This window comes from Theropithecus gelada, chromosome 14 (genome assembly GCF_003255815.1).
Source record: "Theropithecus gelada isolate Dixy chromosome 14, Tgel_1.0, whole genome shotgun sequence".
Classification (NCBI taxonomy): Eukaryota; Metazoa; Chordata; class Mammalia; order Primates; family Cercopithecidae; genus Theropithecus; species Theropithecus gelada.
The window spans coordinates 62,212,411-62,225,020 of record NC_037682.1 but is presented as its reverse complement, the minus strand read 5'-3'; the positions used below and the strand labels follow the sequence as shown (position 1 = coordinate 62,225,020).

At 37.3% G+C, this 12,610-nt stretch overlaps 1 protein-coding gene across 1 annotated transcript; it reads left to right on the top strand.

Annotated features, from left to right (window-relative positions):
- Positions 1-490: 490 nt before the first annotated feature.
- On the top strand, positions 491-1,440 carry LOC112605907 (olfactory receptor 52A1-like). The gene is given in 2 exon segments (XM_025355811.1): positions 491-851; positions 854-1,440. Coding segments are annotated over 2 exon segments (948 nt in total).
- Positions 1,441-12,610: the final 11,170 nt, after the last annotated feature.

Sequence of the window (12,610 nt, the reverse complement as noted above, 5' to 3'; positions counted from 1 at the left end):
ACTGGGAAAGGCATGCACTATCGGAAGATTCTGAGCTTTCAACTAAGACAGGGATATGGATTGAGGATTTGTGTTATGACCTCAAGTGTCACAGAGGAATTCCACCTAATCCAAGACGTGTCTGGAGTTTGGAGATGAATATGGACAAAAAAGTTAATGTTGCCATTTATGAGACCACTTGAGAAGACACTGAAGACTAGCATAATCAATGCTCTTAGAATTATAGCTTCCATTTCTACAATTTCTAGGTGATCAACACTGAATCATATTCCTCATTCACAAATACAAACACTAGCTTTGGGAAAGGCCAAGAGCTCCATTCTGAAATAAACCTAAATTTATACCCAAAGATTCAGTCACATGATCACATTTCCATCCATGTCTTTCGTGTTCTGAGAGGAAATGTGAGGAAAGTGTTCCTCCTTCCCATTCGTAATTTTTCTCTGAATCTGTGTCAGAATTAGTGGTGAGTAAAAGATTTACCAGACTCATGGGATCCACCAACATGTCATATTTGAACCCAAAGACAGTGACCCTGATTGGGATCCCTGGACTAGAGCACGTGCAATTTTGGATTGGGTTTCCCTTCTTTGGCATGTGCCTGGTGGCCCTGCTGGGGAACAGCTTTTTGCTAATCATTATCTCTATGGAACGCAGTCTACACAAACACTTGCACATCTTTCTGGCAGTATTGGCAGCCACTGACCTAGGTCTCTGTGTAGCCATTGCTCCTAAGATGTTGGCCATCTTCTGGTTTGATTCTTATTCCATGGCTTTTGATGCCTGCCTCACCCAACCCTTCTTCATTCATGCCTTGCAGGGCATGGAATCTGGCATCCTGTTGGTGATGGCCTTGACCGCTATGTGGCCATCTGTGATCCATTGAGGCACACATCCATCCTCACATCTTTCTTTCTATTTCGGGTGGTGCTGATGGTGGCAATCCGCACAACAATGCTTGTTGGAATTCTACCTATTCTACTCAAACGGCTGCAACTTTTCCACTCTGTGGTTATTGCCCATTCTTACTGTGAACACATGGCTGTAGTCAAGCTGGCTAAAGAAGATGTCCATATTAACAAATCATTTGGGCTCTTTGTGGCTTTTGCAATTCTAGGTTTTGACGTGATCTTTGTCTTCATCTCCTACTTTCTAATTTTTCAGACTATTTTTCGTCTTCCCCAAAAAGAGGCACGACTCAAAGCATTTAACACTTGTACAGCTCATATTATTGTCTTTCTGGAGTTTTATATCCTTGCTTTTTTTTCCTTCTTCAGCCATCGTTTTGGTCATGTATCAGTCTATGCCCACATTCTCTTGTCTACCATCTATCTGCTTGTGCCCCCTGCCCTTAACCCCATTGTCTATGGAATGAAGACCATGGAGATTCGCATGTGGGTTGCTCAGATTCTCATTATAAAGCCAGACACCCAGAAATGATCCAGCAAGTGATGTGTCAGAGGAAAAACATGCATTTACCTATTTAAACTTAGTTTAAGCTGAAAATTCCTTGTATTATGTGTGGCTATTTTGGTGAGATATTTACATTACAATGATCTCCCCTAAAGAACATATATTCCTTAAACAAGAGCAGTGAAAACATGAGATAAATCTGGAGAGAGAGATATATATATATAAATAAAATACAATTCCTGGCCGGGCGCGGTGGCTCAAGCTTGTAATCCTTTGTGACGCCGAGACATGCGGATCACGAGGTCAGGAGATTGAGATCATCCTATCCTGGCTAACACGGTGAAACCCCGTCTCTACTAAAAAATACAAAAACAAACAAACAAACAAAAAACTGGCCGGGTGAGGTGGCGGGCGCCTGTAGTCCCAGCTACTCGGGGGGCTGAGGCAGGAGAATGGCGTAAACCCGGGAAGTGGAGCTTGCAGTGAGCGAGATCCGGTCACTGCACTCCAGCCTGGGCGACAGAGTGACAAAAAAAAAAAAGAAAGAAAAGAAAAAAACACAATTCCTAACATCCCTCCATTCCTTCTCCCTTAATCTTTTATTTTTGGCTTTTTTTCTTCCCTTTTCTTTACTTTTTTTCTTCCTTCATATAAACATATCCGTTGTCCAAGCTGCAGTTTACTCTTTGGATGTACAGCAGTGACAAGGATATATTTCATGATTTCAAAGGTTCACAGTATACTGATGCTATAAAAATATTGAACAGACTGGATGTGGTGGCTCATACCTGTAACCCCAGCACTTTGGGATGCCGAGGCTGGCAGATCACGAGGTCAGGAGTTTGAGACCAGCCTGACCAACATGGTGAAGCCCTGTTTCTACTAAAAACACAAAAATTAGCTGGGCGTGGTGGCGGGTGCCTGTAATCCCAGCTACTCGGAAGGCTGAGGCAGGAGAATCACTTGAACCCAGAAAGGCGGAGGTTACAGTGAGCCGAGATAGCGCCACTGCACACCAACCTGGGCAACAGAGCTAGATTCCGTCTCAAAAAAAAAAAAAAAAAGTAAATATAATTTAATGTTATTTAGGCTATCATATGATAAAAACAATGGATTTAGTTTCACATGTGAGAAGCAACTAATCTAGATTTTAGAAGGAATGAAAGAAGGCCTCATAAAGGAAATCATGGCATATGTGATATTTGAATAATAAATTTTACTTCAGCCAATGAAATGCTATTTGCCATAATTTTAATTCAGTCTTAAAGCACTTAGTATCATTATGACTCTTGTAAATGTGAGAAAATATGTGCAGGTGTGTGTGAATCTGACATCCTTGAGCACCCAAGTTATGAAAAGCAAGCTCATCTCTGATCAGTGATCAAAATATACAAATCATCCTGCAGAAGGAGATTATGTATCAATATAGCGATCTTCTATTATTTAGTTTTACTTAACTGCACAAATATAGTTCTTTTGTTGTGTAAGCAACAATTCAACTTTTCAGAGTTGTCATTTAATGGCATAGTTCATAATGTCCTTGAAAAATGCCCATTCTCTGTTTATGTAGTGTTACAACTCATGATGCACTTATATTTTTGCTAAAATATCATTAGGAGATACTTTGAAAAGTTTTGAAGTGTAATATATTAGATTGATAAAACACTGTGATGAAGGACATGTTAACAGTGTCTTTTCTCCTAGTATCCTCACAGCTCGAAAGGACTTACAAATTAGTGAAAAAAAGTCAAGACACTGAAATTCAACTACATATTCCCTAGTCTCCTTTTCGTGTCAGACCTCCCTTTCCAGGGCCTCTAGGGCTTGATAGCATATACACCACCACAACTACCACCACGTGAGCATCAATAATCTTAGTAAATTTGTCTCTCCTCTTACTGGAGTGGTTTGTCTCCCTCTTTGTGATAGTCATGTCAATCGCTTATACTGTTATTTAGAGTAGAGAATTAATATCAAAAGGTATCTTATGATAGTCTCAATCTACAAATGGGAGCTTATAGCAAAGGGCATCTTAATAAGAGTTCTCAGAAAATCAAATCAAACCAAGAACTTTAGTGTAAGTGGTATGTTTTGGAACTGATCCAAGGAAAAAGAAAACATGTAGGAGAGGGAGCAAGTAAGACAGTGAAGGGAAAAAAAAACAATAAAATGTACAAAACTAAACAAGTTATTGCTGTTAATTATCAGTCTTCTTGCATGCTAGCAGTCCTTGAAAAAATTGTAAAAAGCACACCTACAAGTTGTTCCAATTAATGGCTAGAAATATGGGGTGTTTAATCCATTGATCTCTATCCCTTGTTCAGTCAAAACTCCATAACTCCTGAAATATTGCATTCCCAATATTTGTCACACGTTTCATTCATGGACAGACTATGCTTCCCAAGCAAGAGTAAGGTCTTCGACAAAGTCATGATAACCCACTGTTGTGAATAGGAACTGTCTACAGGCAACTTTTGGAGCACTGTGAAGGTATATGGGGAATCTTTTAAAATGCAGCTAAAACTGAAAACAATGTTTTCTGAAGAAAATTGGCAAGAGAAGCCATATTTTCCTGCTTCTTCAAGGAAGAAGAAAATGACAGGATCATCAAGAAAATGACAGGATCTAGGACACTGCTGGATGAATCATGGACTGTGTTCTAGGGAAATAATCCCCATTCCCTATGAAATTAGTTTTGTAAGAGAAATAATATATTGGCATCAGATATTAAGCAGTCTAAGATTTATGGTAGGTATTTGAAAATAAAGTGCCAGCTGTTTAGAATAATAATAGGAAACACCAGCTTTCCAAAATGTGGAGACCTTGCAGCTCACCTGGTTGAGTGGGAAGCTGAGTTTGGTTACAGGTTTTTTGTTTTCCTGCTGAAAGATAGAGGATATCCTTAGATTTCCAGGGAGATGATATCCTTATTCATATAATCCCGTCTGCCTTTACCAGAAGTACTGAGAAATATTGGATCAAATTCTCATTCTAGACTAAAATATATTTATAATAAAATTGTTTTGTATACTTTGTGAATTTAGGATTCCGTCTATAGACTTTTAGCAGAAAGATACATGATGAATAGACTAAAGGAGTTAATTCTTCAAACAATATAAAGTAGTGCTCTTTAAGCAAAAAATGGAATATACTAGTGGAGAACATTTTCAGCTCTCCTACCCCACCTGCCCTAGATCCAAAGAAGATATGAGATCTGTTTATGTATTTATCCATTTATCTATTTGTTCATTTTACTTTAACTCAATACTTGTAATGTAGCCATAGTATGGAAGGCTGTAGGCTTGACTTTTGATTCGATTATTAGCTGAATGTTATAAAAAGATTAATAAAAATGTTTAAATTACCTGAACCTAATTTTCCTCATGTTTGAATGGAGACAGAAACAATTACCTTAAAGCAGGATTGTATGGACATAACATAAACTAACAGACACACGCACACACACATACACACACAGAACACGAAGAATTTTTGGAAGTGAGGGGCATGTTTACTACCTTCGTTGTGATGATGGTATCACAGATATATGCAAATGTCCAAACTCATCAAAATGTATATATTAAATATGTGCAAATTTTTATATGAATTATACTACAATGAAACTTTAAAAATTCATTTTAATCCTAGCCTATAAAAATAAAGTGCTTAAAATGATGTTTGTTATCTGGTTGTTACATAAACTTGATTGCATAGTTGCTTTATATTTCCTATAGGTTATATGTGTAAGTGTGCTTTTGTGGTAACAGGTGTTCTTTCAAATCCATATTAGCACTTCATTAAGGACCTCTTGTAAAGCCTGTCTAGTTGAAATATATTTCATCACCAGATGCCAACGTGGTTATAATTATTTCTAGTAGATGGGAATGTGAACTGATAAATGAATGGTTGTTGGGAGTATTTAATTAGAAAAAATATCTGAAGCTCTTTAGTTTAATGAGATCCCATTTGTCAATTTTGGCTTTTGCTGCCGTTGCTTTTGATGTTTTAGACATGAAGTCTTTGCCCATGCCTATGTCCTGAATGGTACTACCTAGGTTTTCTTCTAGGGTTTTTATGGTATTAGGTCTAACATTTAAGTCTCTAATCCATCTTGAATTAATTTTCGTATAAGGAGTAAGGAAAGGATCCAGTTTCAGCTTTCTACTTATGGCTAGCCAATTTTCCCAGCACCATTTATTATACACCATGGAATACTATGCAGCCATAAAAAAGGATGAGTTTGTGTCCTTTGTAGGGACATGGATGCAGCTGGAAACCATCATTCTCAGCAAACTATCACAAGAGCAGAAAACCAAACACCGCATGTTCTCACTCGTAGGTGGGAACTGAACAATGAGATCACTTGGACTCGGGAAGGGGAACATCACACACCGGGGCCTATCATGGGGAGGGGGGAGGGGGGAGGGATTGTGTTGGGAGTTATACCTGATGTAAATGACGAGTTGATGGGTGCTGACGAGTTGATGGGTGCAGCACACCAACATGGCACAAGTATACATATGTGACAAACCTGCACGTTATGCACATGTACCCTAGAACTTAAAGTATAATAATAATAATAATAATAAAAATAATAATAATAAAAAAAGACGGAAAAAAAACAAAAAAAAAGAAAAAAAAAAAAGAAAAAATATCTGAGCACGTATTTTCTCTTTGTGTCTTACAGTTTCAACCTGTGTCCAATCTACCTTTGATTTTGGAAAAGTGTCTGGATTGGATTAAGAATTGTTTCAAAATAGAGCAAGAGGCAGCAGAAAAGCTGTTTTTTTAAAATTATGTGAGAAAATTGCTGTTTGTGTAGAACAAGGAATATTGTCTTGGAAAGTAAGCAATGCCTGATGGTGTGTCCTGGATGTCAAGCATCCCTAAAAGTCTCTCTCTATTCAAGCCAAAGTGTATTGAAACTTTTAGATATACTAAATTAATTCACAAAATTTACAGTAGATCAATAATATGCAAGCTATGGGAACCCAGAAAAATATTCATTGGTGAGCAGTGGTAGAGATGGTTGGAGGCATAGTATTGAACCCTAGAGGGGAGGTATGAATTAAAGAATTATTTATGATGAAAGAGAGAGGAAGTTGAGTGACAAACTGCACTTTTTTTTTTTTAAATGGAGTCTTGCTCTGTTACCCAGGCTGGAGTGCAGTGGTGCCATCTCGGCTCACAGCAACCATCGCCTCCTGGGTTCAAACGATTCTTCTGCCTCAACCTCCCAAGTAGCTGGGATTATAGGCACATGCCACTATGCCTGGCTAATTTTTGTATTTTTAGTAAAGACAGGGTTTTACCATATTGGTCAGGCTGGTCTTGAACTCCCGACCTCGTGATCCACCTGCCTCGGCCTCCGAAAGTGCTGGGATTACAGGCATGAGCCACCACACCTGGCCAAACTGTACTTTCCAATCGAGCTATAACTGTATCTATCATTTCACAGGCTCTTCTACTATATGGCTCTGCCACTCCCCTCAAGAATCCACCCTTCTCTTTATTTTTCCATTAACGTTGAGAGGTGCAACTGCTCTGAATACAAAGCCAGGTTGGACAGTTCTTAGAAGAGTCCATAACTTATATCTGTTTCTATTATCATGCCATCATCTTGAGAGATTCCAAGTGAGAACGACACAGTGGAGTTCAGGCAATGTACAGATTGTTGTGAAAAAAAAAATCATAAATTGCTATGAAAAGCTGCCACTAAGTCTGAATGTGTCATATTACATGCAATATTTACATGTAAGAAAAAAATGTTATCAGTTTAATCCTGAAGTAACAGAAGTTTAAAACACGCAGCATTGGCTTTGAGAGTGGGTAGCGGGCAGACACTTGATGGGCACAACAAAGCTGTTAATGAAGACCTTAAATAGAGAGACAAAATTGTTATTGTGTACCAGACAATAAAGGATTCAGTGCTTTGTGATGGTGGAACAATAAACAAAACTCTCGCCTTTGTGAAAGTAGGAAAAAAATACACACACACACACACACACACACAGATATACACATGCACACATAAACCAACGGATTCCCAATGGATTTGATGAAGATTTCCAGGGACAATTCTGATAAGATGTGTATAGAAAAATATGACTTTTAAAACCCAGTGTTTAATTTTTAAGTAGAATTCATACAATTCATAAATACTACAGGGATTTGTGAGTTTGAACACAACATCTTTTGTCATTCAATTTTTCTGCGCCTATCATCGATTCTTAAAGTAGGACATAGACTTTGGATAAAAGCTTGCATTTTTAAGACTACTTGTTAGTCAGCAGCACTGTCAGGTTAAACTGAAAAGGACAGAAACAGCTAACATGAGAAGAATCCTTGGTATATAATACTGTATTGTTAACTGTAAATGCTCTTCTATGTAGTAGATCTCTAGGACTTATTCATCTTACCCTTCGACTAATACCTCCCCATTTCACTCTCTCTCCATCCTCTGGCAACCACCATTCTACTCTCTGCTTCTACATGTTTGGCTCCATTAGATTTCTCATTTAAGTGACATCATGTAGTATTTGTTCTTCTGTGTCTGAATTATTTCACTTAGCATAATGTCCTCCAGGTTCATACATGTTGTCAGAAATGGAAGAATTCAACTCTTTTTTGAGGGCTGAATAATATTTTATAAACCACATTTTTTATCTATTCATCCATTTATTGACATATAAAAATGAAAAAAATATAGAAATCGCAGAAATAAACCAACATATCTAGGATTTTCTTATTTATTTTAATTCATACATAATATGTGTATATATTTATGAGATACATATGGTAATCTGACACATGAATACAATATGCAACGATTAAATCAGCATATTGAGTTAGTTCATCACCTTGAACATTTGTCATTTCTTTGTGTTGGGAACATTTTAAAACTTCTAGCTATTTTGAAATACACTATAAAATGTTGTTAACTATAGTCACTCCACTATGCTATCAAACACCAGTGTTTATTCCTTCTATTTAACTGTACGTTTGTACCCACTAAACAACTTCTCTTCATCTCCATCTCCCCCTTTCTATCCTCTACTAGCCACCATTTTACTCTCTGACAAAAGTGCCAAAAACATATAATGGGGAAAGGACAGTTTCTTCAATAAATGGTGTTGGTAACACTGGATATTCACATGCAGAACTAAATTGGTCCCTCATCTCACCCTCCCTCAGTACCTGCAAGAGATTCATTCCGGGAACTACTGTGGATACCAAAATCTGTGTATACCCAAGTCCCTCAGTAGGCCCTACCAATCCACAGGATTTGCATCTTGAAAATACTACATTTTTGATGCACTTATCATTGTGGATATGGAACCTGCTGATATGGAGGCCTGACTGTATCTATTGAAAACTAAATGTGTGCATAAGTGGAGGCATGCTGTTCAAATCTGTGTTGTTCAAGGGTCAACTGTATACCATGTTTTTAATCCAATTATCCCTCAATGAACAGTTAAGTTGCTTCCATGTCTTGGCTATTCTGACTAATGCTGCAATGAACAATGGAGTGTAGATGTCTCTTCAAGATAATGACTTTATTTCCTTTGGGTATATACCCAGTAGTGGGACTGCTGGGTCACAGGGGAGTTTTATTTTTAATTTTTTTGAGAAACCCTCATGTTTTTTAATAATGGCTATACCAGTTTACATGCCCATTAACAATGTGTAAAGGTTCCCTTTTCTCCATATCCTTGCCAATATACATTATCTTTCACTTTTTGATAATAGCCATTCTAACTTTTGATTTGCATTTCCCTGAAGTTAGTGACATTGAGCAATTTTTCATATACTTGTTCACTATTTGTCTTCTTTGGAGAAATGTCAATTCAGTTACTTGGTCCATTTCTTTTAAGGGAGGTTATTTGTGTTTTTCTTCTGTTGCGCTATATAAATTCCTTATGTAGTTTGGATATTGACCTTATGTCAGATATATGATTTACAAATATTTTCCCCCATTCCTTGGGTTGTGTTTTCATTTGTTAATTGTTTCCTTTGCTGTGCAGAAGCTTTTCTTTTCTTTTCTTCCTTTTTTATTTTTATTTTTCTGATGGAGTTTCACTCTTGTTTCCAAGGCCGGAGTACAATTCCTTGGTCTCGGCTCACTGCAATCTCCTCCTCCCAGGTTCAAGCGATTCTCCTGCCTCAGTCTCCCACGTAGCTGGAATTTCAGGCACCTGCCACTGTGCCCGGCTAATTACTTTTGTTTTTAGTAGAGACGGGGTTTCACCATGTTAGCCGGGCTGGTCTCGAACTCCTGACCTCAGGTGATCCGCCCGCCTCAGACTCCCAAAGTGCTGGGATTACAGGCGTGAGCCACCATGCCCAGCCACGCTGTGCAGAAGCTTTTTATATTGTCTTCTTATAACGCAATAATAAAGAGGATAGGAAGAAATTTTTGGATATGGTAAATATTCTTATGGCATAGATTTGGTGTGGTTTAATGGATATATACTTATCTCCAAATTAATCAGGTTGTATACATTAAATATGCACAGCTTTTTGTATGTCAATCATACCTCCATAATATGGTTAAAAATATCGCTTGCTTTTGGATGGATACAGATTAAATTTTATTTTATATTCTTACATGCAGCAAAAATTAGTAATTCTATTCCTTATTCTTCATTCTGTTAATACTTCCACTTCCAAGGCCTAATTATATGTTTTGTAAAGCCCTTTTGCCACTGTGCATGACAATTATATGGCTTTTTATTCATAATCCCTAGGATAAAATAGTTTACAATAACATATCTATTCAAAGTGAAAGTTGGGTTTGTCAGTTTGCTACTTGCTCTTCCATGTTAGGGTCAACCAAGATATTTATCTGGACATGTATGGAAATGAAATATGCATACACATTCATTTGAATGTATGCATATTTCAGATAAGGTGTATGAATGTCATAAATATAAGTATGATAGCATTAGAAAGTGAGAGAGACAAGTAGAGAGATAGAATAAACTAGCTATTTATAGACAAAATGATTGGAAGTATGTATTTGAAAGAAGTGTGTATATTCGTATATGTTTGTATAAATAAATATCTGTGTGTATGTTTATTAATAACATGGGTGTGATTTACATATATCTGTCTCTTGTTTTACAAGTTGGTATTTAATAAAAACCCTGGAACACAACCTAGGCAATACTATCCTGGGCATAGAAATGGGGAAAGATTTCATGACATTGATAACAAAAGCAATCACAACAAAAGCAAAAATTGACAAAAGGGATCTATTTAAACTCAAGAGCTCTGCACAGCAAAAGAAACTGTGAACAGAATAAACAGACAACCTACAGAATGGGGGAAATTATTTGGAAACTATGCATCTGACAAAGGTCTAATATCCAGCATCTTAAGGAACTTAAATTCACAAGAAAAAAACAAACAACCTGATTGAAAAGGCGGCAAAGGACATAAACAGACATGATTCAAAAGAAGGCATCCATGTGGCCAAAAGCAGGTAGAAAAAGTCTCAATATCACTGATCATCAGGGAAATACAAATTAAAACCACAATGAGATACCATCTCACACTAGTCAGAATGGCAATTATTAAAAAGTCAAAAAATAATGAATCCTAGCCAAGTTCTGGATAAAAGGGAACACTTACATGCTGTTAGCGGGAGTGTAAGCTAGTCCAACCATGGTGGAAAGCAGTATTGCAATCCCTCAAATTGCTAAAAGCAGAACTACCATTCAACCCAGCAATCCTATTACTGGGTATATACCCAAAGGAATATAAATTACGCTACCATAAAGACATGTGTACGTGAATGTTCATCATTAGCACTATTTACAATAGCAAAGACATGGAATCAACCTAACTGCCCACTAATGGTAGATTGGATAAAGAAAATGTGGTATATATATATATACCATGGAATACTATGCAGTCATAAAACAGAATGAGATCATGTTTTTTGTGGGAACATGTATGGAACAGGAGGCTGTTATTCTTAGCAAACTAATGCAGGAAGAGAAAACTAAATACCACATGTCCTCACTTAAAAGTGGGATTTAATGATAAGAGCTTATGAACACAAAGAAGGAAACAACAAACACTGGGGTCTGTTTGAGGGTAGGTGGTGGGAGGAGGGAGAGGGACAGAAAAGATAGCTATTGGGATACTGGTACTAGTACCTGGGTAATGAAGTAGTCTGTAAGAAAATGTGGCACATATACACCATGGAATACTATGCAGCCATAAAAAAGGATGAGTTTGTGTCCTTTGTAGGGACATGGATGCAGCTGGAAACCATCATTCTCAGCAAACTATCACAAGAACAGAAAACCAAACACCGCATGTTCTCACTCATAGGTGGGAACTGAACAATGAGATCACTCGGACTCGGGAAGGGGGACATCACACACCGGGGCCTATCATGGGGAGGGGGGAGTGGGGAGGGATTGCATTGGGAGTTATACCTGATGTAAATGACGAGTTGATGGGTGCTGACGAGTTGATGGGTGCAGCACAGCAACATGGCACAAGTATACATATGTGACAAACCTGCACGTTATGCACATGTACCCTAGAACTTAAAGTATAATAATAATTAAAAAAAAAAAAACTCCCATGACATGTGTTTTCCTGTGTAACAAACCATCACATGTACCCCTGAAATAAAAGTTTAAAAACCAGCTTTTTAAAGTTTCTTTTAATGTATAACATGTCTACCTCACCGGTCTAATCTATTATATATTACTAAGATGAGCATTTTCTTTGAAAATTCTTCAGACAACGACAAGAAGCTCATTATTCATTTATATGTTCATGGATATTTATGTATATTTATTTCAGTTAGGATAATTTTCCATCATATATTATTTTGTGTTGGCAAAATAGCTAAAATCTAAATACAGAAGAAAAAATATAGAAGTATAAATATTTGTATAATTATTTCTGCCCATACATCATGAGAGTATGTGCCTAAACTGCATTTTAATCTCATTTGAAAATCTGTTTTTGATTTATGTTATGTGTTGTAATTAGGTAAATAATGAAATTATCAATAAAATATTATCCTATTTTATCACTTGCATAAGCATCTGTGGAGGGTTCTGGCTATGGAGGTTTTATAACTGCATCCTGATTGAAAGACCATGTCTCAGGCCAGGCGCGGTGACTCACGCCTGTAATCCCAGCACTTTAGGAGGCCGAGGCGGGTAGATTA